The sequence below is a fragment of the Furipterus horrens genome, unplaced genomic scaffold (assembly GCF_987537825.1).
Source record: "Furipterus horrens unplaced genomic scaffold, mFurHor1.1.pri manual_scaffold_1, whole genome shotgun sequence".
In the NCBI taxonomy this organism is placed as follows: domain Eukaryota; kingdom Metazoa; phylum Chordata; class Mammalia; order Chiroptera; family Furipteridae; genus Furipterus; species Furipterus horrens.
Window position 1 is genome coordinate 106,979,832 of NW_028327171.1, and position 27,685 is coordinate 107,007,516.

The 27,685-nt window shown below is 48.4% G+C and overlaps 1 protein-coding gene across 1 annotated transcript in view; it reads left to right on the forward strand.

The window, feature by feature from the left end:
• PDIA5 (protein disulfide isomerase family A member 5) overlaps window positions 1-27,685 on the forward strand; it is a 97,173-nt gene that overhangs the window by 52,142 nt on the left and 17,346 nt on the right. Inside the window, exons 8-13 of the mRNA XM_090277507.1 lie at window positions 845-912; window positions 10,803-10,894; window positions 10,986-11,057; window positions 16,954-17,090; window positions 26,385-26,455; window positions 26,996-27,156. Of these exons, the coding sequence (XP_090133633.1) occupies window positions 845-912; window positions 10,803-10,894; window positions 10,986-11,057; window positions 16,954-17,090; window positions 26,385-26,455; window positions 26,996-27,156 (601 nt within the window). The remainder of the gene's footprint in view (window positions 1-844; window positions 913-10,802; window positions 10,895-10,985; window positions 11,058-16,953; window positions 17,091-26,384; window positions 26,456-26,995; window positions 27,157-27,685) is intronic.

Below are 27,685 nucleotides of genomic sequence, written 5' to 3' on the forward strand. Positions count from 1 at the left end.
CATGCTGATTGAAGGGAGGAGGCGGGTTTACCTCAAGGTCACTCTGAAGTAGTAGTGGATGTTTGGGGTCTGGCTGTCTTGGCCCTGAGCCCCGCAAGCCTTGGGGGGGCCTCACCACTCCAGGAGCGGATTGTGGCTGTGGTGGACCACAGGACCCCAGAGAGCGTTGAGCCAGGACATCACAGAACCCTCCAGCGTCAAAATTGTCTCGTTGAACCCTGCTCATTTGCCAGAAGGAACAGCAGCCCACAGTGAGGAAGTGACGTGTCCAGGGCCATCCAGCAAGCAGAGGGAAGATCAGAACTCTAGGCGTGTGATCCTGGCCTTGTGCTCTTCCCATGGGGCCTGGAGCCAGCATTTTTCATGTCAGGCCTGCCTGCAGTCATTGCATAATTATCCTTGTTAATGAAGGAAAAGAGGCACGAAAATCCCAAAAGTCATTGTATTTGTGGTTGCACATTTTCTTCCTAATTATACTTGGTTCAGGTTCATTTGCAGCCCCTGGCTGGTCAGTGAGGGGAGGCTTTCAGCAGTGCATGAAGTGTTCTGGCACCTATTCTGGTTCCCTGAATTCCTCTCGAACTCATTGTCAGCTCTAAATTATTCAGTGGTTTGCCCTTCTCCAGCTGTGTCACATTTACTTAGTGGGTGCTGCACTGGGCTGTATCCTGTTTCATGAATGTAAGCTGTTTGGAGGCCAGGGCCCCTGCCTCCGGTGCCGTATGTGCTCCCGGAGGCTGGGGAAATGTTTGTGGACAGAGGTCATCCTGATGGGAGGGAGAATGGAGCTCAGGGCCCAAGACCCACTGTAATTGAGCCTGGTTTTTCTCCTGCCTGTGACCAGGGTGCAGCATGTGCAAGAGGATAATGCCGCATTTCCAGAGGGCTGCCACCCAGCTGCAAGGCCATGTTGTAAGTGAGGCCCCCTGGGCCAGGCAGGGCTGGCTGCTTCTCAGACTCCTCCCTCTTACCTGGGCAGATGGCTGGGGAGCAGGGGTTGGGGGAGGCCAAGGTTTGGAATCATAATGGGGACTTATCCTTCTGTTGCTGACCCTGCTGCCCTGGCATGTGGTTCAGAGACCTGTCTTCAGGGAATGTTGAGAACTCTGCAGAATTGCTGGGACCAGGAGAGTTTAGCTCCTGTCAAAGGCCGATAATGAAATAGCCAAAAAAACAGCAAGAAGCACATGAGGTGTGACTGGGAGGCCAGTGGCCAGCAGCAGACCATCAGGGTCCAGAATTATTGGCGCTGGGTTCCAAAGTGGGTCAAGGGTCCCGATGGTGAGGAACCAGTGACAAAGAAAGGGGCCCAGTGACACCAGTGGTGGCCGGAAGCACAGGCAGGTCCCTGAGGCAGTCTCCTGCCCAGGCTTGCAGGAGTTCCTCAGTTCCTGTGAGGTGGGAAGAACGGTAGAAAGGAGCAGTCCAGATGGGGAGCCAGAGCCCTGAGTGAGCAGGTAGGCTCTGAAGGACAGAGTGCAGGGTGTGCGGGGGCAGAGCAGACAGAACACAAGGTTGTCTCAGGGGTGCCCACCTTTAGGGAATGTGAGGTGGAAGAGGAGCCACTGAGGAGACTGGCTTGCAGAGCAGGAGCAACAGTCAAGGCTTGTCAGTGAGGGAGGAGGGGAGGCTGGGTGGTCAGGCCTGCCCCAGGGCTGAGGGTCCGTCAGTGATGGTCCCACTTACCCTGCCAGGCTCGTTTCTTCTGGGCCATATGTCTGTCCATTTTTGCATTTGCTCTGAGCCACAGAAGTTTGGGGGGTTTTGTTTGGTTGGTTTTGGCTTTTGGGGGCATGTTCTTTGTGGCAACAGAAACACAACAGCTAGCTCCTCTAGGGAGCATGGAAAAATCCAGATGCCTTTGATGAAAGGTCATCAGAGGGAGCCATCTCCATGGGGCTGGCCAAAGTCCTATTATGGGAGTTCTGAGCTTTAAAACTGCGTCATGATCTTTATGAATCAAATTAGCTTGGTGATTAGTTCAAAGTCAATTTGCAAAGTTTCAGCACCTGGGCATGGCGACAGCTCTGCCAGGCGGCTGTGAGGCTGGGTTGCAAAGAACCAGTGCTTTCTCTTTTGACCTCATTTTAGGGGCACCAAGCTCCTGCTTATTTCTCACTAAATGAATTTTTAGCAAATTGCCTGAAGACGTGTGGCCATGGGACACATGCACATCACTCTGGGGACATTTCACTTCACATTTGGTGGCCACAATAGGTATCATATTTTAAGATTATTTCGCCTGGAGAAAAGACTTAATTATCCACAGTGTTCTCCCTACCTGTACCCACAAACACTCAGAAAACTACTCGGCTCCACTCCCAAACTCTGGTACAGTGGAAGGAAAACAGCTCTAGCCCCAGTTAGACCACGAATTACCTGGCCAGCCCCTTCAAAGCAGGCAAGGTCCTGGTGCCAGTCTTGTGCACCTTCTGGAAGATTCTCAGCCACTGGTGAATCTACCTGCTAAAGTCAGTTTTCCTCTAGGTCCCTCCTGCACTCCTGCAGAGCTTGTCCCTGCCACACACGGCCCGGTCTGTGCATCTTTGCTTTTGTTCTAAATCATTTTGTTCATCAGTTGATACTAATTATGATTTTCTTGCTGAAATGTGAGCTTCTTGAGCACAGGGGCTCTGTTTGATTGAACGTAGAGCACAGGCCTGCCCCCCTTGGCTCTCGGTTCACTCAGGGGTCGCCCTGAAGGTTACTTGTGTTGGAGTACCTGGGCCCAGGTCCAGAAATTGAAAATGTGACCCTTCCAATTCCCTAGACAATGTTACAGAAAAGTCAGTGGGATGGTACGGATACCTGGAGAGCCAGGTGTTAGTTACCTTGGCCTATACGGCACCTGTGTGGTGTGAACTCATCCATTTCCATGCTTTTTTATTTTCTTACTTGTGGTTTGTTTTCCATTTTCCCATTAGTTTCTTAGGAAAGCACCTTTGCTTTCCTTGGAAAAGTTCTCACCTTTTCCCAGCTCCATAAAGGGAGAAGGATCATGGCCACCACGGCCACCACCCACTGCAGGAGACGCCTGGAGGCCCAGGCACATGGCGCAGCCACAGCTCCCCAGAAACGGGGCGACTGAGTGTGTAGATTCCTTTTCTGTCCTCACACACAGGGTGGAGATGAACTGATAGCCCCCAGAAATCAAAAGCTTGCTCCCTCCCACTGCTGTAACCCAGCTGCATTAGTACCTCCTGTCTCCTCTTCACCTTTGTCATCTTTGAGCCTTTTTGGCTGGCCATAGATCTGCCTCTTTTACAGATGTCTTGGGAGGTATCCAACCTCATGATGTCATTAAGACAGAATCCAGGCCAGGTCAGGGCTGCACAGCCTTTGCCATTTTCCATACTCAGATCTGCCTCTTTTTTGCTGTCACTGACATCTGGTGACTCATCGGTATCTGTTCCATCTACTGCTAATTGACGTCGCCATCAGCAGCCATTGCTGCTCCCTGGTCAGAGCAGCCATCAGAATGAGCCATTCCCGTCTGCCTTCTCTTCCCAGCCTTGCCAGAGTGACGTCCACACTGAGTTTCTTGTTAACCTTGGCCATGATGGACCCTGTGCATGTAAATACCATGAAGTCTGGTGCTGGCTCTCACTAACCAGTTGGGAGATCTCAGACAAAGCTTTGGTGCCTCTGTTTTCCCATCTGTAAAATGGGGATGATGATGGCATCCCTGCCCACCTCACTGAGATATTGTGAAGAGCAAGTGGGCGGGAGTATGGAGATGGTGCCATGACCTACAGGCACTTAACAGATGTAGATGATTGATGATTGACACCTCACTGCCCTGTGCTTACTGTTCTCTGACGCACTACATGGGTGTACTCCCAAGAGACTGCTTTCCACCCTCTTTCTCAGTGCAAGGACCTGGCACTGAGCTTTTCTTGTCTTGCTATGGTCTGTCTGACCCTCAGTGATTTTTATCCATCTCCACAGCTTCAACATACTATAGCTCCATGGAGCCTGAGTCCCTAAGCTCTTGCTTGACATCTTGGTCTGGATTTTTCTTCCTCTGTCCCAAATGCAGGCTGTCTGAAATAAAATTAAATATATTTCCACCTGGAAGATATCCAGCTTTTCTTTGCGACTCTCCTAAGTGCCCTGGGTTCCTCTGCCAGCGTGCAGAGGCAGCGTCATACGTCCTCTCCTTGCCCTGGTTAGCTCACACAGGGTGGTTACCAGAAACTGTTGACTTCTCTCGCTGACCTGTGACTGTCCCCTACTGATCAACCTCTATACTGAAAACAACATGGTTGGAAACCCTCCATAGCTCTCCAGCAGCTCCTGAATAAAGTTCTAATTTCTTTTTTTTTTAAGTATATTTTATTGATTATGCTATTACAGTTGTCCCAATTTTACCCCCTTTGCCCCCCTCCACCCGGTACCCCCATTCTCTCCAGCAGTCCCTCCACCTTAGTTCATGTCCATGGGTCATGCATATAAGTTCTTTGGCTTCTCTATTTCCTATCTGTTCTTAACATCCCCCTGTCTATTTTGTACTTACCAATTATGCTTCCCTATACCTTTTCCCCCATTTCTCCCCCTTTCCCCTCCCTGCTGATAAGCCTCCAAATGATCTCCATACCTATGATTCTGTTCCTGTTCTGGTTGTTTGCTTAGTTTGTTTGTTTTTTGTTTTTTTTTAATGTGTTTTATTGATTATAATATTACATTTGTGCCAATTTCCCTTCCCTCTGCTCCCCTCCACCCAGTGGCCCCCCTCCCTCCAGTTGTCCCCCTCTTTTAGATCATGTCCATTAGTTGTGCATACAGTTCTTCTCAACCTCTCTCTGTCTATTCCATTCCCTCCTACCATGATCCTTAATGCCTATATCATCTCCCTCCCTCTCCCCATTCCCCCTCCCTGTTGACCTCCCCTCAATATGTTCCCCGTACCTATAGTTCTTTTTCCAGTCTCGTTGCCTGTTTAGTTTGCCTTTGTTTCAATTCCCTAGCTTCTGTTGTTTCTTGTGATGCAGTTTTCATTTTAGATTTCATTGTCTTGATCCTCCTTTTTCTAAACCAGTCCCTTTAACATCTCATATAACAGTGGTTTGGATCTAATGAACTCTTTCAGTTTTATTTTGTTCTGGAAACACTTTCTCTGTCCTTCTATTCTGAATGTCAATTTCACTGGATAGAGTATTCGTGGTTGTAGGTTTTGGATTTTCATTACTTTGAATATTTCTTGCCAGTCCCTTCTTGCCTGCAGGGTCTCCCTTGGGAAGTCAGCTGATAGTCTAATTGGGACCCCTTTGTACATAATTCTTTTCTTCTCTCTTGCTGCTTTTAAGATTCTCTCTTTATCTTTAATTTTTGACATTTTGATTATAATGTGTCTTGGAGTGGTTCTCCCTGGGTCCAGTTTTTTTGGAACTCTCTGTGCTTCCTGGACCTGTAAGTCTATTTCCTTCCCCAAGTCTGGGAAGTTCTCCTTTATTATATTTTCACTCAATTTTTCAAGTTCTAGTTCATCTTCCTCTCTCTCTGGCAAACCAATGATTCTTATGTTGGGCCTTTTATAGCTGTCCCAGAGGTTTCTGATCCTCTCATCGTTGCTTCCCATTTCCTCTCGCTGCATTGGTTGACTGCTTGTTCCTTCTCCATATTCCGGTTTGTTGAAATGAACTCTGGATTTTATTTCCTCACCATCTGTCTCGTATGTGGTTTTGTTCCTTTCGTTATGAGTGTTTTTCGCTTCTTTCTCATCTTTTTCCAAATCTTTTGTGAATTCTGTAAGCCACCTGATAACAATGGCCCAGAACTGAGCATCTGACAGGTTTCTTATCTGTTCATCTGTCAGGTTCTCCATCTGTTGCCTGGTGAGCTGTGCCACCGGGATTTCTATAGTTGTCTGCCTCATTTTGACAGATACGTTTTGTTTTCTTGGGCCGGCTGTAGGGGGCAGTGCCTGTGTACGCGTCACAATTCAGCGACCGGCGCCTGTCCGCGACCTATTTCGCAGCCCTGTGGTGCTTTCTTTGGGGGCGGGGGTCCAAGATGGATTCACACAGTTATTCCGCTAGGAGACCGGGATCCGTCCTCCTGCCCCCCTGGGCCTCACTGTTCAAGGCGATGTGGTGGCTGCTTTCCCCAGCGTTGGGGTCACGAGCTGCCGGGGGTTCGACTGCAGCCGGGGTTGTTCTCCCCGCCGCTGTCCCTGGTGCGACCGCAAACAGCCCCGCCCCCTTTCGCTCGTCCTACCTGCCCAAAGAGCGCCGCTGGTTTATAACTTCATATGTTGGGCTTCCGTGTAGTTTTATTTTCTGGAATTTCTAGTTATCCTTTGTTTTGAAGTAGTTGTATTCCTCTCTAGTTGTAGAGGGAGACCTAGCGCGTCCGTCTAAGCCTCCATCTTGGCCGGAAGCTTGCTTAGTTTGTTTTTGTTTTTTAGGTTCAGTTGTTGATAGTTGTGAGTTTGTTGTTGTTTTACTGTTATAGTTTTGATCTTCTTCTTTTTCTTAAATAAGTCCATTTAACATTTCATATAACAATGGCTTGGTGATGAAGAACTCCTTTAGCTTTACCTTGTCTGGGAAGCACTTTATCTGCCCTTCCATACTAAATGATAGCTTTGCTGAATAGAGTAATCTTGGTTGTAGGTCCTTGGTTTTCATCATTTTGAATACTTCTTGCCTACAAAGTTTCTTTTGAGAAATCAGGTGACAGCCTTATGGGAACTTCTTTACAGGTAACCCTGCTTTTTTCTTGCTGCTTTTAAGATTTTCTCTCTTTAACCTTTGGCATTTTAATTATGATGTGTCTTGGTGTGGTCCTTTTTGGGTCTAACTTGTTTGGGACTCTGTACTTCCTGGACTTGTATGCCTATTTCCTTTGCCAAATTAAGGAAATTTTCTTTCATTATTTTTTCAACTAGGTTTTCAATTTCTTGCTTTTCCTCTTCTCCATCTGGCATCCCTATGATTTGGATGTTGGCACTTTTGGAGATGTCCCAGAGTCGTCTTATTCTCTCCTCATTTTTTTGAAATTTTGTTTCTTCATTCTGTTCTGGCTGACTGTATATTTCTTCCTTGTGTTCCAAATTATTGATTTGAAGCCTGGCTTCCTTCCCTTTACTGTTTGTTCCCTGTGGACTTTTCTTCGTTTTACTTAGTGTAGCATTTATTTCCTCCCTTATGCTTTTGCTATAATCAGTGAATTCTCTGAGCATTCTGATCACCATGTTTTGAACTCTTCATGTCATAGGTTGACTCACTCTGTTTCGTTTAGTTCTTTTTCTGGGGTTTTGTTCTGTTTTTTCATTTGAGCCATATTTCTTTGTTTCCTCAATTTGGTAGCCTCCCTGTGTTTGTTTCTGTGTATTAGGTAGAGCTGCTTTGACTCCCTGTCTTGGCGCACCTGGTTAGTTGTATGGTAGGTAATTGCCAGGGCAGGGCAACATGCTTCACAGCTTTGTGGCTCTGTATGTGGGGGAGGAGTTGGTGAGGGGACAATGCTGATGCCTGATTGCAGAAGGCTTGCTCGGCACTTGCCCCATTTCTAGTCACTTCACCCACCTCCTATATGCAACTGGCACCCCTCTAGGTGTTGCTCTGGTGGTGGTTCCCAGAGTTGGTGGGTTTCCGTATGTTCTGGGACCGTGTGGGCCCTTTAAATGGACTCTCCTTAGAGACCAGCAGTTTCTTCTGCAGCCCCAACCCCCACTGGTTTTTACAGCCAGAGGTTATGAGGTTTCATCTTCCTGGTGCTGGAACTCTGAGCCAAGTGGTCTGGCCTGGGGCTGGGATTGCTCGATCCACCTCATGTGAATGTGGGACCACTCATTCTGCTGGCCGCTGCCACCTTGCAACCATACTGTGTCTTCTTTGTCCCAGCTCCCTGTCTCTGCGCCTCCTACCTGTCTGGATGAAAATGGCTTCTTTAAATCCTTGGTTGTCTGACATACATACAGTTTGATTTTATGGCAGTTCTGGGTATTTTTTGTTTTGAGGTTATTTGTGATCCTTCTTATAGTTGTGCAAAAAGGCAAAGCAGGTCTACCTATGCCTCCATCTTGACCAGAAGTCAAAGTTCTGGTTTCTTAGGCATGAGAGTCTTCCAAAGCGACCTCAGCGAACCCATCCTGTCTTCTCTTAATATCCCTCCGTATGTCCTGCAGTCCAGTTAAGCTGACATGTTCTGCTTTTTTTGGGCTGAATCTTGTTTAGCCTTGCCTCCTTTCTATCTTCCTGCAATGTCTGTGGAAATCTCACTCTCCTTTGGGCACTGTCTCACATATCACCTGCCTTGTGGGGCTTCCGTGATCAGGCCTGTCACCACATGGGCTGGACATGAGAAAGGGTGTGTCGTGCCAACTGAACAGCTCCAGGCACGGCGGGCTCAGTGTCAGGTGCTGTGGCCTTAACTCCCCTTGGGCTGACAGCAGCTGTGCTTCATTCAGCCTCACAGACTCCGAAGGGGTTTGTATGTAGTTCTTCAAGAAGTATTTATCTTATTAACTAATAAATGTCCCCAGAGTAGTATAAAAGTGCTACAGAAACTCAGAGAATTAAGAGTTTATTACAAGCAAAGGTGATTTGAAAAGGCCACTAGGGAAGGTGGGGTTTGATTTGCCTAAAGGGTGAATGAGTCTCTGGTGGGAGCAGAGAGGTGGAATGTGGGCATCTGAAGCCAGGGGCCTGGGAGATGCAAAGTAGGGCCACAGTGTGTGTTCTGGAAATGGCCAGAATTGCAGAGCCTCTTAGCAGGGTAATGAAAATATCTAACATATGTGGAGCATTGTAAATACTTGTACTATTTTATTTAATCTTCACAGCAACCACAGAGTTAACTATGACTTGTTCAAGGGAATGCATCTACTAAGTGGGGAGTTAGTGCTTCAAGCCCAGCATCCTGACCCTGAGTCTGCCTCCTAGGCACTGTGGTTCACTGCTTGTCTGCAAGGTGCCTTAGACAGCACTCTGTCCACCTTCCTTCCTGTGCAGAAATTTCAAACTGTCTCATTCCTGGGAGGATTAAAAAATCTAGACCCTAGCAGGTGCACAGTTAAAGGTTTTATAAGAAAGAGGAATTGAGAAATGAGGTAGAGACCACATGGCCTTTGAGTGTAGAGTTAGGCTTTAGCCTGTATTCAATGGAATTGAAAGGTTTTGTGCAGGGAAGTGATGTAATGAAAGAGGAGGGTGAGGAAGATTAATCTTGTGGTGAATGTGCACTGACAGTAGGGAGATCAATTAGACATTAAAAAAGGACTTTTAAAGTAGACAATTATTACTGGAAAAGGCTGCTGAATCAGTCAGTCTGACGAAATGAAAAAGATGGCTTTTAGAAGGTTCCAGGGCTTTGAGTAAGTTCTATTTCAGGGTTATTTTCCCCATATTCCTTGCAGCATCTCAAAATGGGCTAGGGGGAAAAACCCAGTGACTTAGCAAGCATTTATTGTGTGCCTGCTGTGTGCTACACATTATGCGAGGTACTTAAAACAGTTGGAAAGGCATGTTTCGATGCCTCTAAGGATGGAGCTACCAGAGGCACAGGTGGCTGTCCTACTGGGAGGGTTTGGTAGGAAATAAAGAACTTGAGTATGGAGCACAAGTTTTGTGCTAAAATCTCTTGACAGGGTTCATCTCATTCAGTACTCTTAAGAGCCCTGTGATAGTCTTATCACTCACATCTTCCAAACAAGGAACCTCACTCAGGGAGTGAGTGACTTGCCCAAAGTCACATGACCTATGTGGAAGCAGTCTTCTGAATCAAGTGCATTGTCTGATGAAACTACTGTTTTCCCTTTTCTCTTCTATACTTCCTTATGTATTGTTGAGCAAACTTCAGCTTCCTGGGTTTCTTCTTGCTCCCTCACTGCTACTGGCTTTTTTTTTTTTTTTTCCTTTCCCTTCTCCTCTCTGCCGCCCAGTTTTCTGGAACAGCCTTCCTGTATCTGGCTACTCTGTTTACAGTTTGTTGTGAGAACAGATTCAAAGGCCTCTTTCTGGGCCCCTGATACCTCTCTAGAGAGGAAGATTTCTGCTTCAAGAAAGAAGTTTTAGGTTGTTCTTGGAACAGCCCTGTGGTCAATAATAGAGCTACTAAAATTCTCTTTTCTGACTCAGGGTTGTTGCATATGTGGACCCCTGCAACCGAGCATGTTCAGACTTGGGAGGCTGTGGTCAGGCCAGGCTGTAGGTGATGGTCACAAACAGGAGGAAAGAGTTGGGGAGGCTAAGTTCTGGAGAGATGAGAGTTAGGCAGGCGGATCGTCATGAGAACTCATCCTCTCCTTGGCCACACAGAGCTGTGAGGTCTGATAATGTTGCACATAAAGCCTAAGTGGACAGACTGAGGACAGGCCATGAAGTATCCAGGAAAGTGCCCGAGGATATTCTGGAGTGGCTGAATGGTGAGTCTGTAATTTGGGAGTAGAGTACCACCTTAGTTGACATGGGCAAAGAAAAGGCACATAATGCACTTAGGTGATAGTGGTCCCACTCTAGGACCTGTTTGAACTTGATAGCAAGGCCAGGTTTCTTCTTCAAACCTCAGAACTTTGTGTTTGCTCTGGGACGGTCTTTCTACAGGGCAGGTAAAAGAGAACCCCTGTGTGGTAGGCAACACTTGGGCCCAGATGCCTCCCCTAGAGCTCTTGGTCTTCATTCCCAGCTGTCTTAGCGTGCCTTGCTCCCTGCTGCCCAGGGCTGCGCAGGGCGCAGGGTTCCATTCTTTTCATTATGTCCCCATCACTTTTGGTGGGACAGCTGGGCAGGAGGTGCATGGGCGAGGTGGGGTGTCTGCCTGGCAGAGGGTGGACATGCCTGTTCTTGCTTTGCTCCTAGGTGCTGGCCGGGATGAACATCTACCCCTCAGAATTTGAAAACATCAAGGAGGAGTATAATGTGCGGGGCTACCCCACCATCTGCTACTTTGAGTAAGTCCCCTGCCTCCCTGCCGATCTCGCCGCCTCCGTGATGGCATTTGCAGGCCTGGTTGAGCCCATGTTGTCTCTCCACATTTTACAGGAAAGGACGGTTTCTGTTCCAGTATGACAACTATGGGTCCACAGCTGAGGACATTGTGGAGTGGCTGAAACAGTAAGTTGGACATTTACCTGCGGGCAGGAGGAGAGGGGGGCTGGTGCCAGAGAGAGGGGCATCTGCCAGGCCCCAGTGGTCCCTGGTCCCAGGGCTCTGACTGCAGTTTGGGGAAGAGGATGAGGAAAGGAAAGGACCTGTTGTGCTGCCTACACAGCAGTTTTGGGGTTGCATCTCCGTGGTGGGGGGGCAGATCTCTCTGAGTTAGGGTACGGGGGTTGGGAGGATTTGTTGTCACTTTGGCTGTGGTGACTGCATTTCAAATAATCTTTTTCCTTATACTGTCGGTCTCGTGGATAGATGTGTCTCTCACCCAAGATACCTACTGTCACCGAGGGTCTCTGAAAATAGAGTTGTCAGTGGAATGCTTATTTCAAGCGTATCACGGCCCTGGGTGCTGGGCGGCTGCTAAGAAAGATTCTCATGCCTTAGGTTGTGCAGAGTGCTTTGCGGTTCACTCCGCACTCCCCACAGTTGCTGCTTCTTAGCACTTTGTGTTCCCTGTTTCAATGTGATTAGATTCTTACAACCTAAGCCACCCCCTCACCTGGAGGCCCCTCCATGCTCAGTGTGTGGTGTCAGCAGGATGGGCAGGCGGACCCTGACTGGTGTGCTGGATAGGGAGTCTGGGACTGGGCCAGCTCTCCTGTAATCCTCCCGGGCCAACCGGCTGAGCACTCACCCTGGCTGCTCTGTGCGTGGCCTGGCAGCAATGTGGCGCTTACCAGTCACTGCCGATGTGTGTTTATTTGGGTATAATAACAGCTAACCTGGAAGGCTCCACTTTGTGGCTGGCACTGTTCTAAGCACTTTATGTGGATTCTCATAATCCTCAAAACAGCCCTATGAGGAAAATATTATTGTTACCCTTTTTTATGAAGGAGGTGACTGAGCACAGTGATGAAGTAGCTTGGAGCCTTTCCAAGTTCCTGCAGCTGACAAGTAGCAGGGCTAGGGTCTCCCCACATCCAGACCCTCTCTGGGTTCTGGTCCGAACACCTCCCCCCGTTGCCAGCATGGTGGCTGTATATTGATGTCATCACCTGAGGAGCCCAGGCTTAAGGAATTAGTTATCTAAAAATATGGAGGTCAAAAATGCGTATTTTTAGAAAGGTAAAAGAGGATGACTTTTGACCCCCACAGGCCAAAAAACCCCCACAAGAAACAAACTGTTAGATTCTAAAAGTTGAAACACTCAGTCTTCTGTTGGTTCCCAGGGCCTGGGGGAGAAAACAACCATATCACCATGTTTGCATGGCATTTTTTGTTTCTTAGAAGCATTTCCTATCTCTTTCTCCATCTATCACCTCATTTCCAGTTCCTGCCCAGGAAGGCAGCTGTCCATGATCACAAATTCATTGTCTTAACCTGGGCCTTTGCTCTCCCCATCTTCCTTTTTCACCTGAAAATAAGCATGTCCTCCTACAGCCAGGCATATCTTGCTCTGCTTTGGGAGAAGGTTTCAACAAATAGCAATCTCATTTGTCACCAGAGCATAAAAATCTCTCTGCTTCCCTCCCCTTCTCTAACCTTTTCTGGTTTCAAAATAGATTCATATCTTTTTGGAAGGATAGGTTTGGATTTTTTTTAAAGTGTTGAGAATGCTATCAGTGGAATTTCTGAGACAGATCATTATCCCCTCGGTGGCCTGCGCTCTGTGGCCCACCCCTGCTGTCTGCACACGGCCACCGCAGCTCCTCACCAGGCTCGTCTCTGGCCCATGCCCCAGGCCGCCCCCAGGTCTGTGCCCTGGCTCGATGCCTCCCTGCTTTCCCCCTCTCCTCCCTCTCTTCATTCACCTTGCTAGCAGCTTCCGGCTCACCCTGGGTCTCCAGGTTGAGAAGGTTAGTGGGATAACTCCAGGGAAGGGGAGGTGCCATCTGGGGCTCCCTGGCAGCCCCTGCAGCGTTGTCCAGCCACCTGATCACTGTGTCGGGGACACACACAAGGGCAGCTCCTCTGAAAACGTGGCTACAACATACTCGCCCAGCGCAGTGTGGTAAGGGGACGACCTCCTCAAGGAACACCACGCGCTGCCTCATCTCGCACCTCAGCAAGAGCAGTGTCACTGTGCTGCCAATGGGCTTAATCTTTAAAAAAATCTTTTAAAATTGGATTTTAAGGGTATTCAGGTGAGATATGTTATTCTAGAAAAACTTTAAAACATTGTTAAAAAGAAAAGTGCCTCCTCCCCAGTCCCCCCCCCCCACACACACACATACCCAGCTCTGAGTGCCAGTGTTCTAAGTCTTTACTAGATTTCCCGAAATCATGGTGGGTGGCAGCGGCCTGCCTACCTGCTTCCCTGCCCTTCTTGCCTGGGCCTCTCCATTGCTCACAGCTGTGGCAGCCCAGTGTAGACAGGATGAGGGTGGATCCAGCCTCACTAACTCCGAATGACTTTCAGAAGCTCAGGAGAGAAGGGCCCAGGTCCTGCCCTCGGACAAGTGGCACTGGCCGGTGGGCACAGTGGGAGGCCAGGCAGGGAGTCCCTGGTGTCCAGTGTCCCGGGCTGTGGGCAGGTGCACTGGCCACAGGAGCTGTGCCCTCTCTGCTCCTGGCAGCTGGGTCTCTCAGGCCCCTCTCTGCTGAGTCCGTGCTGCTGAATTGAGCTTGGCAGGTGGAGTATGCGGAAGCGGTGATCCATTTTCACCTAGCTGTCCATTTCTGCCTGTGTGTTTTTATACTAACCAGAAGTGAGTTGAAACAGACACAGAGTTTTCTTGAAAGGCTTAGAGTTGCATCTTCTCGTTTGTGGTGGGGGCACCTGCCTCAGGCAAGGACCTGCTTTATGCAAACAGACCAGGGAACTCAAGAATCTCAGGCCTGGAAGGGAATGTCAGTGTCAGTGAGCCTACCCCAACAGTCCCCTTTGATGTTGGTGCCACCTCTCGGACAGAGGTAGTTACCGCGGTTCCACAAACACCTGTGCTCAGGGCTGTGGTTCATTTTGAGGTTCTTCATTCATATGTGAATGATTCTTATGATTTAGGTTATGAATATCTATGAATATTTGGGTAGTACTTTATAAATTCACAAAATACTATCTCACATCCATTATCTATCCAGATATACTTGAGTAGATAAAAGCCCACATATATACTGTCTCATAGAGCTGGTAAGTGGAGGAAATAGGGCTCAAACCCAGGTCTTCTGACTCCCCAATCAGCTCTCTTTCCCACTTAGCTGTTGTAGATAGAAGGTTTTTTACTTCAGTTGAGCTGAAGTTCTTTCTCAGGAGCTTGCATTTGTTGGGGTTGGTTCTCCTTTTGGGGGGTCATAAAAAATAAATCTTACTTTTTCTGATGTAGTCTGAAATATTTGAAGGTAGTTATTGAGTTCCCTGGGTCTTTTCCAGGTTAAACACCTCCAGTTCCTTTAACTGTTCTTCTCTCATGCCATCATTTATTCCAAAAGCATTTGTTGAGTATCTGCTGTGTGTTAGGTGCAGGAGGTACAGAGATGAGACTGAGCTCCAGTCTTCAAGGAGAGAGACTGTAAAAAGCATAATTCAGTAATGGTGTGTGGCTTTAGCCTTCTATTTAGTCCCTCTCTTTCCAAAGTCGTACCACTGTGCCCAGCTCTGCAGTCCTCTCCAGAAAGTAAACTTCCTGTTGTCTGCTGGGTGGGAGGGGGTGTTGACCTGGTGGCTAGAGTGAGGGACAGGATCTGAGGGCCAGGCTGCTCAGCTTTTCACCTGTGCCTCCTGTGTTCAGCCCCAGGCCACAGCCGGGCTGCAAAGGGATGGTGCCTCTGGGTCTGTTGGAGCCTTTGCCGTGCACATCAGTGTGGTTCTCTGGCCCCTGGCCCCTCTTTGTACCCAGCACCTCGGCATTCTGCCCTCTGTTTGGCTAAGTCATTTTTCTAACTTCTAAAATTGAACTGATCATTTTCTCTCTCTTCATTGTTGTCTTTTTGCTCTTGTGCATTCATACTTAAAAAAAAAAATAAACCCACCTGTACTGTTATTTTAGTGGTCTTAAAGTGTGTTCTCCACCACGTCTACCTAGAGTATCCCAATTGTTTTCATATGCTTATGCTCTGCTAAGCCATGGCTTTGCCATTCAGTGTGTACGCTCCTGCTGGATTTTAAAAACTTACTTTAATATTTGAATACATTCCATTCATATAATTAAAGTCATTTTTTAAAAGGTACTTAAAAATTATACATTGAAAAGCCTTGCTTCCACTTGTTTCCTCCATCCTGTTCTCCCTCCCACCCCCTAGAGGTAACAGCTTTGATTAGTTTCTTTATGCAGGCACAAGCAAAGGTGAATAAGTATTTTTAACACCTCTCTCAGATTTGTCAGCACACTGTGTCCCAGTGGTCTGTCTGCATCGGCGCGTGGAGCTGCCTTGTGCTTTGCCATGCTCAGCCCGCTGTGTGCAGATGGATGGCAGTGGACCTGGCCACCTCCCACCAGTGGACTCTGGGTTATTTTCAGCATTTGCCAGGACAACTCATCTGCAGTGCATACCTTTGAATGCACATAATTTTGAAATGTGCAGGTGCATAAATTCCCTGAAGTGGAATGGGTGGTTTTTGAGGGGTTGGTGTTTTGAGCCCAAGTATAGGAACCCAGGTTTCCTTGTGTTGGTCTGGGACCATTGTCTGGCTGGTGACTCATTCTGAAGCTTGATTTTGCCACCAGCCCTGTTTGATGTTGGATGCATAAGGGCTTAGAGTAGTTTGCTATCTCCCTGCCACTTCCCACAACTCGGGACAGGGTGACGAGGCTGCCAGTGGGGCCTTGTCAGAAGCACCGGGGCTCCTGAGCATGAGGTGGCATCGCACCCAGGCTCTGCTGGGGGGTGGGAGTGGTGGCTCATTGTGCTGGCCACATCGCTCTCATGAGTTCTCAGCCCTGGCTGCTGGCACTTCACACTTCTCTACGTTAGGCTCTCAGAGGCAGGAACAATGGTTGTCTTTTCACATTTGTCATCCTGGAGGGTTTTTTCAAAGCAGCAGTTAGGTGCTTGTGGCAGTGAGGCATCAGAATTTGTGTCAGCAGCGTCTTGTCCTCAACTGCGGAGCCACAGAGGGCAGCTGAGAGCATCCACACTCAGGCAGCTGGTGGTGGGGACACCAGCACGTAGCCACCCCAGGCGGAAGTGGCTGCAGGGGCCGTGACTTCCCAAGGGTTTGCAGCAGCAGTGGTGGAGCTGGGACTTGGACTGGCCCCAAGCGGCTCTTTCTGCGCCAGCACTCTGGCTCGTGGAGAACTAGAGAACCTTGTTCCTGGTCTCTAGGAAGGAGTTGTGGTGTAACGGAGACCCTGTCATACTTAGGGTATCCCCAGCCTTGTTCCCTTGGCCTCACTCTTCCTTATCCTGACTTCCTCCCATGCTGGTCACCCATGTGGCAGCCTCCCTTCCCTTCCTGGCCCAGCTTTGGTCTTTCTGAGACACCTGTCTTCTCTCTTTCCTGCTCACCCCCACGTGTACACCCTCTGCCCTGTAGTGCTCCCTCTCCCAGTCCCTCCCTGCCTGTGGGGCACTACTAAACACAACAGTGGGCTCTCCAAAGATCAAGCTCTTTGCTATTCTATGTATTCTTGCCAGTTCTCTGAAAGTTTGAAAGAGCTTGAGAAATTTACAAGCCTCCAGATTCCTGGGAGGCAACAAGATTTCCTGAGCTGCCTAGAAAGCTATAGCAAAATGCCACCGTTTGGGATGGGATCTCAGCTAAGCACTTCCATGAGGCTTTGAGGGGACGTTGGAGGTGGGCAGGGCCAGACCACTCACCCCTCCACCTCTTCACCAGGGGGATTCCTGGTGAGCCCCTGCAGTCAGCCAAGCCGAGCCAGTGGGGGCTTTGTGCCAGGGGCTGGACTTTGTAAGGGGCTGCTCAGGCTCTAGGGCTTGCTCTGAGCTCTGCCTGTTTTTGGTCTTCCAGTCCGCAGCCGCCACAGCCCCAGGTCCCCGAGACTCCCTGGGCAGATGAGGGCGGCTCCGTTTATCACCTGACCGATGAAGACTTTGACCAGTTTGTGAAGGAGCACTCCTCTGTCCTCGTCATGTTCCACGCCCCATGTGAGTGGAGCCCTGCTCCTCCCCACCACATCCTTCCCACCCTCAGCCTAGGACAGCACTGCTCTGGGACGTGAGTCCGGTGAGCACTTGCTTGTCTGGTACCTCCTCGGTGCCAGGGATGCCCTGGTGCTAGGCGGGGTTCCTGCCTGCACGGTGCACACCGGCCACCCTTCATCACCGCTGGAAGAACACACGAGTCCCAGTCAGGCCGCATGTATCCCTCAGCTCAACCTGTCAGGCCTAGGCTTCCTCCAAGTCAGGGTGAATCAGGAAAGGCAAGTGGATTTCCCAGAATTGGAGGAATTACAACCAGAAGGACCCTTAGATGTTGCCTAGAACAATAATCACCCCTCATCTTACAGGTGGGGAAACTGAGGCCCCGAGAGGGCCTGTATGTTGCCCAGCAGTGGGAAGGGCACAGCAAGGCCAGGGCTAGAGCCTCAGATCCCCAGCGTCTAGAATGCCTTCCTTCTGCTTCACTGGGGTTGGTCACAGCCTGCAGTGACCACAGTGGATCAAAGAAGGAAAATGCACGTAGCTGTACAATGTGTTTGCAATATGACTGGAAGGCCTGAAGCTCAGGGTTTTTCTAGGCCAGTGTCCTCCCCATTTCCATGGAAAATAGAAATCGATTGTTAATTCATTTCCAAGAGAGAAGGCTGCTCTTCTAAGGCGAGTGTGGGTGGTGTGCGAGCCAGGGGACGGCAGCCTGGGGCACAGAGTTCCTGGGCGAGGGTGGGCCCATCCCCACAGGGGGCTGGGGAGAAGGTGTGTGTGTGTGGGGTGCTCTTCTTTTGTAGTTTCTCTCCAGCCCTTTGGCCCGGTGATGGCAAGCAAGAGGTTGTAAAGGAGGAAAAAAAGCAAAAAATAACTACAGATCAGGGTCATAATCATCCAGTCCATAGCAGCATATTCAGTGACAATACATTATTATTATCATCTTAGTTGTAGGGATCCATATGCTAACAGTTGCATATCACCTTAGAGTGATAAAGTGGCTTCTTGCAGGGTCATGTCCTTTTATCGTAAAAAGACAACTCACAGAATGGGAGAAAGTATTCACCGATACATCTGGTAAAGGGTTAATATCCAAAATCTATAAAGTACTTATAAAACTGTCCTGGCTGGTTTGGCTCAGTGGATTGAGCGTCGGCCTGCGAGCTAAGTGTTGCTGGTTCGATCTTCCAGTCAGGGCACATCAGAGAAGGAAAACTCTGACTCCAAAAAACCTCCGCTGCCTTGCGGCATACCTCTTCAGGGAAAGGCTAAGGGAGTAAACCCCGACAGAAAATCCGGAGCCGGAGTCCCTAAGGCGGTTTGACGTTGTAGTCAACACCGGCAACTCCTGCGGCGCACCTGAAGCCAAGCTGTATTGACTCCGTCTTTCCCTTGGACCCTTCAGCTGCGAAGAGAGGGGGGGTCTGCTGCATGGGCAACAGCAGACCCTCCATATCACCCTGCCCAGGCTCTGTAGCTTCAGCTTCACTGGAGAGGACACTCCAGTGTCATCACAAGATGTCGATTCAACACGGGAGGAGACAGATACCGTGTCACTTCCGAGTCGGACTGCACAGCCATTCTCGGCGGTGCAGATAGACTCTTAAGAAGCTACACCATCGTCTCTCGAGACGGACGGCTGCCGACGACGACGAGAAGAGGTGAATTCTGGAAATCACAATATTACAGGCATCAGCCCCAGACCAGATACGCAGTGGTTTACAGGCCGACCACTTTGGAGACTTGGAAAAACAAGTTAGGCTCTGTCAACACAGGAGACCATAGATTCTCCTAAGGGGTGCCAAATGTCCTTGGTGTTTTTTCATGTTTTTTTTTTTTTTTTTTTTTTTAAGATTTTTAATTTATTTTTAGAGAGAGGGGAAGAGAGGGAGAAAGTGTGAGAGAAATGTGAGAGAGAAACATTGATCGGTTGCTTCTCTCATGTACCCTGACCAGGGTCTGAGCCCTCAACACAGGCATCTGCCCTGACTGGGAATTGAACTGAGCCACACAGGTTAGGGCCTTGGTTTATTTCTTGGGATAGGATTACTGGGTTGGTGAATTGGCATGTCTTTCTTTTATCAAAGTGTATTGCAGTTTTCTGACTGGGATGGAGAGAAGGTGGTGGGATGGGGCCATCGTGAGGGGGGCATCCCCTCGGTGCTCTTACTGTGGGTCTGGGCTGGTTCTGTCTATAGGGTGCTACTTTTTTTAAAAATCAGCAATTTTGTTACAACTATAAAAAAGTAAGACATTCTTCCAAATCTGGGAGGGTTAGAGTTGGAAGAGGATGGTTAGAGAAAATACATTTTAAAGGATTCCAAGGGATTGAAATAGTGGGGCTGCAACCAAAAGGCTGGTGTATTAATTTTTGCTAATTAAAAAGGAATGCATGTACGCTTTATCGAGGGTTAATGTAACAGAACCCTTGGGCTGCTCCGATTGAAACAGAACCCACGGGCTGTTTAGTTAGGGGCCCGATTGCCCGCCGCCAGAATTATAACTCAATACCAGCGTTTGGTGAAAAGAAAAAGAATTGTTTATTTGCACATAGTCCTGCCTCCCTCTCCCAGACCTGGCCAGTCTTAGGAAAGTCAGAAACACCGTTTCCCTACTTCTTAGGCACAGTTCAGCTTTACCAGTAGCTGCCAATCACTCAGTTCTGATTGGGGAGGTCCTTTCTGTGCTGTCGTGCCCTCTGGCTCTCAATGCAGGACCGCCTGGATTCTCAGCCTCCTTGTAAACTGCCTTCTTCTTGCAAACCGCATGGATCTCCTCTCCTTCTCAAAACCGCATGGCGAGAGCTTCTTCTTTAAGCAGCCTGGAGACCCTTTCTCCAAGCCACATGGAGGGAGCCCACGAGAGCCAGGGCCAGAGAGAGCGTGAGCCCGATACCCCGAGACCCCCGCTAAAATGTCCGCAGCTGCTTAAAATATCCCTCACTGCGTCCTCTGACCCAGTGGGTGTTGCAAACAAGTTTTGACCATTCACAGAATCTTTCGTAGGCTCTCTGCTTCCGTACCAGCCCACAGTCCAAGACCCCTCCCATCTTCCTGAGCCTTGGAAGTAAAGCGGATCTTTGTGCAACAATGTTTCCAGCCACTAGCCCCAGGCATGCAAGGGCATCCTGAAAGCTGCTTCCTTTTCACTATCTCCCAGCCGCAAACTCTGGGGTTTGTTTTTGGACTCCCCTGTTTCTGTAACATTAATATAAGAAAGTATAGAGAAGAAAATTAACACTGTTCCTGATGCTGCCTCCCAGGAAGAGCCATGGTCTCTCTCTACAGGATTATTTCTATGCAGAGTAAGTGCTTCATGTTTGTTTCTTTCCTGGTCTGGCTCTGCAAGGCCAGAACAGACAGGGTCTTCGGGTGCCTATGCCAGGTGGGTGCTCCCTGACACCTGTAGGTTCCAGGGCAAGTCACTGGATCCTCTGCCCAGAACCTTTGTGGATGCCTGCAGAGCCACACTCCTTGGCAGGAAGGTCACAGGCCTTGGCTATTGTAATTATGAAACACCCCACTGGCCCCCTGCTTCTCTATTCTCTTTCCCAGATTTCCTGCCACTTACTTTCACCCTCAACCTCTCCCCTCACCTCCTCATCTGCTCTCTGGTCTCTCCCAGCTGGAGCCATAGAAACCCACACAGATTCTTCAGCAGACTCTGTATCTGACGTCTGAGTTGGCATTGAGCAAACAGGAATATGCTCAGCCGCAGTGCCAAGACACCTCCACACAGCCTAGCTCCAGTCCTGCCCCAGGTTACTGGGCAAGCGGGGTGGAGGAGTGGGGTGGGGACTGAGATTTGAAGCAGGTTTGCCCCATGGGCCCCACCCCGCTGGGGGGAGAGTCTGAGGGCAGCAGTGGGCTCAGAAGGACATGTGCCCTGAGCCTGGGCCCCAGCATTGGTGGCAGCCTCTCCATTGCTCAGCATTTCCTCCTGATCCATCCATCTCAGGGGAGTGCCTGAGTGGATGTGGGAGGTTGCAGCCCCAGGCCCAGCTCTCCAATCCCACAGAGCACAAAGATGGTGCCTAGAAAAGGTGTGGCAGTAAGACATTTACTGTCCCTCCTTGGGGCCTTTCACTTCTTTCTACAGCTTTCTGAATGAGAAATCAGATTATATGTTGTCGCTCGTCCTCTCTTGTTCTCCTCTGGTCTGTTGCAGGAACATCCTCCTGCTCCTCCCTGTCTGTGCAACGCCCGCCCTACGGCAGGCCTGGGAAGAACTCGATGCCATAACACTGCCTGAGTGAGCATCCCACGTTGGGGGATGGTAAAAGGAACAAAGTGAGAGTTCCCAGGAAGGGTGTCACTGAGGAGCACTTTGTATCCCATTCGGGTGCTGAGGCGCAGGCAGGGAATCTAAGAAAGAAGCTGCTGAGGGACCAGAGCAGCCCTTGCCGCCCCCTTCGCAGAGCCCTGGGCCCAGCCTGCAGCCCTGCGCGCATGCGCACGCACGCGTGTGTGGTGTGTGTGTGTGTGTGGTGTGTGTGTGTGGTGTGTGTGGTGTTTGTGTGTGTGGTGTGTGTGTGTGGTGTGTGTGGTGTTTGTGTGTGTGGTGTGTGTGTGTGGTGTGTGTGTGTGGTGTTTGTGTGGTGTTTGTGTGTGGTGTGTGGTGTGTGTGTGTGTGTGTGTGTGTGTGTGTGTGTGTGTCTGTCCCCCACTTTCCTTGGCAACGTCCACGAGACGTTCTCTTTGCCACAGCCCGCCGCCAGCAGGTGTGTGCTGTACAGGCAGCTTCTGTGCCCGGCCCGTCTTCCAGAAGCTGGCCTGGCAGGTCCCTGCCTGAGTCCAGACTCTGTCTTTATTTCGGTCTTATTCTCAAAGTAATATGTGATCTTTGTAGAAAATCCAGAAGGTATAGAGAAATATAAATGACTAAGGAAAAAACCTGTAATCCCATGATGGAGAGGGAACCACTTTTCACTTTTTGGCATCGTTCTCACTAGTTTCTTCTTTTATTTCTCCCTGTTTTTAACTTTTATTCATTAAATTAACATTCAGTTACACTGACTTTTCCTGACACGTGTAGTATTTGTATAGCTTTCATGCCATAGAACTCCTTCATGCAATCACTTTTATTTTTCAATCGCATAAATAATTTAAGAATAATCTTAACATGTTTGTATTATTGACAGTGCAGTGTTGAAGGGATACGTAAGAACATAGTGTTCCCCACCCCATCTTCCTTCCAAGGGTTGACCACTGTAAACAGTTGGTACATCCTTCTGTGCTTCCATCTAAATAACAGGGGTTTTATCTTTTATCTAAATATATCATTCCCTGTTCATTTTTCTGTGATATGCTTTTTTTCACTTACCAATGGATTTTGAAGATTTTTCATGTAAATGTAGGTGTTAGCATACAAATCTCCCTCAATCTTTCAAACACTGAATAGTGTTTTATAATTTAGAGATGTCATAAATTGTACAGTAAACCATTCCCCTGATGATAGACGTTTGTCTCCAGTCTTTAACTGTTCAAATATTGCAATGAGCATGTGTAAATAAATGTATCTGGGACCATGTCTAAATGTTAATAGCTAATTCATGAAAGTGAAGTTGCTGGGTCATGGGGTAAGTATGCTTGAGCTTTGATAGATCCTGCCACCTTTCCCTGTGGAAAGGTGTCACCACACCTGACGGTGTGTGACAGAGCCTGAATCTTTGCCAGCCATGGATACTATCAGCCTTTCTTATTCCTGCCAACCTGGGTAAAAGGACTATTTTCCACAGCTCTCTTGCTCCCAGGAAAGTTGGCTATCTTTTCTTATGATAATTAGCTTTCCTTATTTCCTCTGTGAACTACCTTTTCATACTCTTTGCCCATTTTTCTACTGGGTAGTTTGGTGTTTGTTTGCTTTCCTTCTTGACCTAGAACTCTGTTGTTATGGATATTAATCTTTATCTGCTATCCATGTTCCAGATGTTCTCTGTTAATCTGTTGCTTCCTTTAACTTTCTTTATGGTACTTTTCAATGTACAAAAGCTTTACATTTTTAGTAATTAAGTAATAGCTAGAATATTTTTTGAGCACTTACTATGGATTAGGCATTGTTCTAAGCACTTTCCATATATCAAGTCATTTAATCTTCACAACAAAACCTGTGAAGTGTATATCAAAATTATCCCCATTTTACAGGTTCGAAAGGGGAGGCACAAAGAGGTCAAGAAACTTGCTGAAGACCACATAGCCTAAAAAGGGGAGTCAGGATTCAAACTCAGGCAGTTATAGATACCCCGGCTGCACCACTGAGCTGTCCGCAAGCCTGCCTTTCCCATCTTGACCTCTGGGATTCATGGGTTGCTTGAGACTTCTACTCCTAAGACATAAAAATAGCACACTATATCTTGTTATGATATTTTTGGTTTTATATTTTGTTCTTTAATTCATCTGGATTTTTCATTTGCTTGTTGGATCAAGTAGAAGGAACGGACTTAATTTTACTTCTTTAAGTCGCTTTTTCTGTGCATCTTTTTCTTTTTTCCATTTTTCTTAACATTATTTTATACCTTTTTCTTAATGTTATTAAAAATGCTTTTTTGTACGTGCTTTTTGAGGTCACACAATGGCACCATAAATTTATGGCATCATGATGTTGAAGATTGGAATTGTTTACCCTATTTTCCCATTGTAAATCATGCTGCACAGAGCATTTTTGTGCATAAGTATTTGTCCGCATGTCAGATTATTACCTTAGGGTAGAAGCCTGGAAGAAAAAATTTTAAAGCTTGTTATCCACATTTTACACTAACATAAAGGAAGCAAAAACCCAAATCTTTCTTTGCACAAGAAGAGGGCTGTGTGATGGATGGGAGCATCCTTCAGTGTGAGTTTGCCCCAGGGTGTCTGAGTGTCTACAAGTCAGCTTTCGTGTGTATACAAGGGGAACCCAAAACACCCAGAATTTGTTTATTAAAAAATTGTGTATTTATTCTTACATTTAACCCCCAGTCACCTTCAAAGCACTCTCTATTTGATGCAGTACACCTATCCAGATGTTTTATCCACTACTCAGAACAGTTTTTGAACTCGTTGATTTTGATGCCTTTTAGTGCTTCTGCCGTTTTTTTGTTTCACCTCTTCCACATCGGCAAAACGTGTTCCTTTGAGGACTTGGGGCAAGATGGGGTGAATAGGGAGGGTTGGGGCATGAGGGTCATGCCATTTTTGGTCGAAAACTGCTGAACACTTAAATCATCCGTCATGAAATGTGTTGAAAGAGTCTTTAAAAAATTCACTGAAACCGAACACAGCCTCTCACAACAACTCCAGCTGGGACACTGATACAGATGGGTTCCTAGAACACTCACTTAGTGGGGAAGCCTGTACTACAAGGGGCCTGCCCTCCAGAAGATAATTCTGGCTTTTTTGGGTCCCCACATCTGTATACCTGGAAGCCCATAAAAAGCTCTGAGGTGTCTGGGGTAGTGCAGTCACAGTGTTAAGATGTCAGTGTTTCTGCTAACATCTATGGGAGCCCCACCTCCTTGGTATGCCCCAAGCCGGGGTCCAGGCAAGGCAACAGGAGTGTGGATAGGAAAATCCAGGCTCTCCTAGAATCCCAGGTACCAGGGAGCTTTCCAAATTAATCTGGTCCCCTGGAAAATTCTGGTTCCAAGATCCTAGAAAGTATCCATAGCTGGTTTGTAATAAAATTATAACTGTAATTGAAGATAAGGCAGTCCAGAGGAATCTGAAGGCTTGGGGTTGGTGGGATGCCAACATTCCTACGGCCAGAAGAGTGTGATTGAAGAGCTGATGCATAGCCTCTGTGCCAGATCATGAGAATCTGTGTTAAGTACGCTTACACAGGTGATAAAAACCCAACAAGGAAGTTTAGCAATAAAACTTAATGACCTATCAAATCACAGCCAGGACACTAAAACGCAGCGGTCTGGAATCCTGCTCCCGAGTATAACCCTCTTCCTCTGGCTGTTATGCAGCCAGAATATCCTGAAGGCCAAGCCCAGGAAGCTGGAACTGGGGTCGGCACTGCCCGGGACCATGGCTCCCAGAACAGGCGGGCACCAGCGAATAAGACATTTACTCAGCCAGATCTTCCTCCTCCTCGGAATCTGGCCAGTCTCCCCATCATAAACTCTTTTTACAGAAGTTTGTTGCTTAGCCTTAGTGTCTTGTTTAGAGAGCAGAAGGAATTGATGCTAGAAGTGAAAACCATAATGATATCAAGAGAACCCTAGGGTATGTATGGGAAACCCAAGTATAACATCCATGGGTGTTAGAGATTTCCAAAGATGGTTTTTAGACCTAGTAAGGAGCAGGGGAAATGTATAAATGGTGGTGGGGAGGAGAAGTACGTGCACAGTAACTGCCTTGGCAGTTACTAAATAGAGGTGTTTAGTCAAACTAGCAGCTATTCCGGTGCAAGGCACAACTTGTTCCAAAAGATTTTAGTTCAGTTAAGTCTTGTGATCACAAGTGTAAACATGAAAAATGTAACCCAACTGTGGGTGGACCACCATCGGCGCCAGGGATGTGGTGGTGAGCTGGACAGGCAGCTTGCAGTCAGCCCGTCCAGAGCTTGCAGTTCAGTAGCGGAAATGGACAGGGAACAAGTAAGCAAAGTACTGTATTCCAGCTGTTTTGAGTTCACTTGAGAAGATAAGTAGGATATTGGAAGAGATCGTGATGGAGTGAGGCTCTTTTGGATTATGTGGCCAGGGTATTTCTCTGTAGAAATGAAATTTGTACTAAATAACGTGATTGAAATAAAGGGGTGAGCCATACAGAGACCTAGAGGAAGATCATGTTCTAGGCAACAGTGTTAAGAGCCCTGAGGTAGAAATGAGCTTGGTATGATAGGAGAGTAGGAGCGGTGCCAAAGCTGCAGAGTAGAGGACAGGAGGGAGCTGAGATTGGAGGGGTCAGAGGGTGTGGGGCTTGTGCCCGGGGCAAGGGGTTTGGATCTTATGTACCTGCCACAGGAAAGATTTAACCAAGGGAGTTTTCATCTGATTTATATTTTAAAAAGATGCCCTGGCTGCTCCTAAATATCAGAAGACAGCTATATGGCAGTCACAAGGAAGTACAGAATTAAATGCCAAAGAAATACAAGAAAGAGAAGTGTTTTATGACTAGAAGAGAAATAGGTGGGTTCAGCAGGTTGGACCTTCCCCAGTGGATTAGGCCAAAGCTTTCTTTGTCTGAGCTGGTGCTCATTCTTCCTTTCTGCCGGGCACCCTTGGGAACAGGGCCAAGCTGCCTTGCAGAAGTCACAGCAGGAGACAAGAGCCTCCATGCCATGGGGATGGTCTCTTGATTTTTCCCACAGGGTGTGGTCACTGTAAGAAAATGAAGCCTGAGTTTGAGAGTGCAGCGGAAGTCCTCCACGGAGAAGCAGGCGTAAGCATCCTTTCCTTAACCTCCCCCCACCATTCTTTTCTAAAGAATCAGAGACATGAGTCGTTGCAATGACTTCCCCCGCAGCTCGGCAGTAGCCCTCCCCGTCCCTGGAGGTCTGTAGTACTTCCATGTCCCAAAGCAGACATCTCAGTCAGGCGGGTGGGGCCCCTACCAGGGACGGAGGGGTGCAGAGATGTAGTGGGGTCACATTCCCATGCCCATCCAGGTAACCTCTGTCAGGCCATGGCTCGGGGCGGGGGGGGTGGGGCTGAAGCCACAAGATTCCCCCTCTTTTGTCTGGGACCTGGCCATTGGGAAGAGCCACAGTCCACCCAGCCGGCTTGGTGGGGCAGATGGAAAAGCCTCATCTTTGCCTCTAAGTGAGAAACGGTGGGCGTGCCAGCGTGCCATCATTCCCCGGCATGTGTGCGCCCAGGGGCCAGCCACCGCCAGCGGAGTTTCAGCAGGTCCAGGCGGGTGGGGGCTGGGGCCACACTGTGTCTGAGGCTGTGGTGCATGGCTGGCCTCTCCCCACCCCAGGGCTCTGGTGTCCTTGCAGCTGTTGATGCCACTGCCAGCAAGGCCCTGGCAGAAAGGTTCCACATCTCCGAGTTTCCTACCCTGAAGTATTTTAAGAATGGAGAGAAATACGCAGTGCCTGTGCTCAGAACAAAGAAGAACTTTATTGAGTGGATGCAAAAGTGAGTCTGATAGTCTTGCCGGTACATCCTGACTCCTGGCTGTGGGCCGCCAGAGACAGCCTTGAGGAGAATAAACCTTAGGGGCTGCTGTCCTCGGCTCAAGGCCACAGGAGCCAGGACAGATGAGCTTCCCCAACCCTAAAGCCCCCTCTGGTGTGCTCGCCCTGTGTCCCCCTCCCGCAGGTAGCCTTTCTGGACACAATTTCATCAGCTCGAAAGCCTTGTGTTTCTTTTTAGAGGACCCCCTCCCCCTTCCCAGTGTCTTGGATCCAGGTTTCATCATGTGCACTTTATTCCGTCCCCTTTGAATGAAGGAAGGAAGCACTCAGATACTTACCTGGAGAGCTGGATGCCTTCGGACCCAGGCTTGCTGCTGGGTCACTGGGCCTCCAGCAGTGCCCACAGTGCAGCCTGTGGTGTTCTAGGGGTGAGAAGAAAGAATTCAAAGAGCTCCCACAACCCACTTATTAGTTTGCTAGGGATACCACAGCAAGTAACACAGACTGGGTGGCTTAACAGCAGAAGTTTA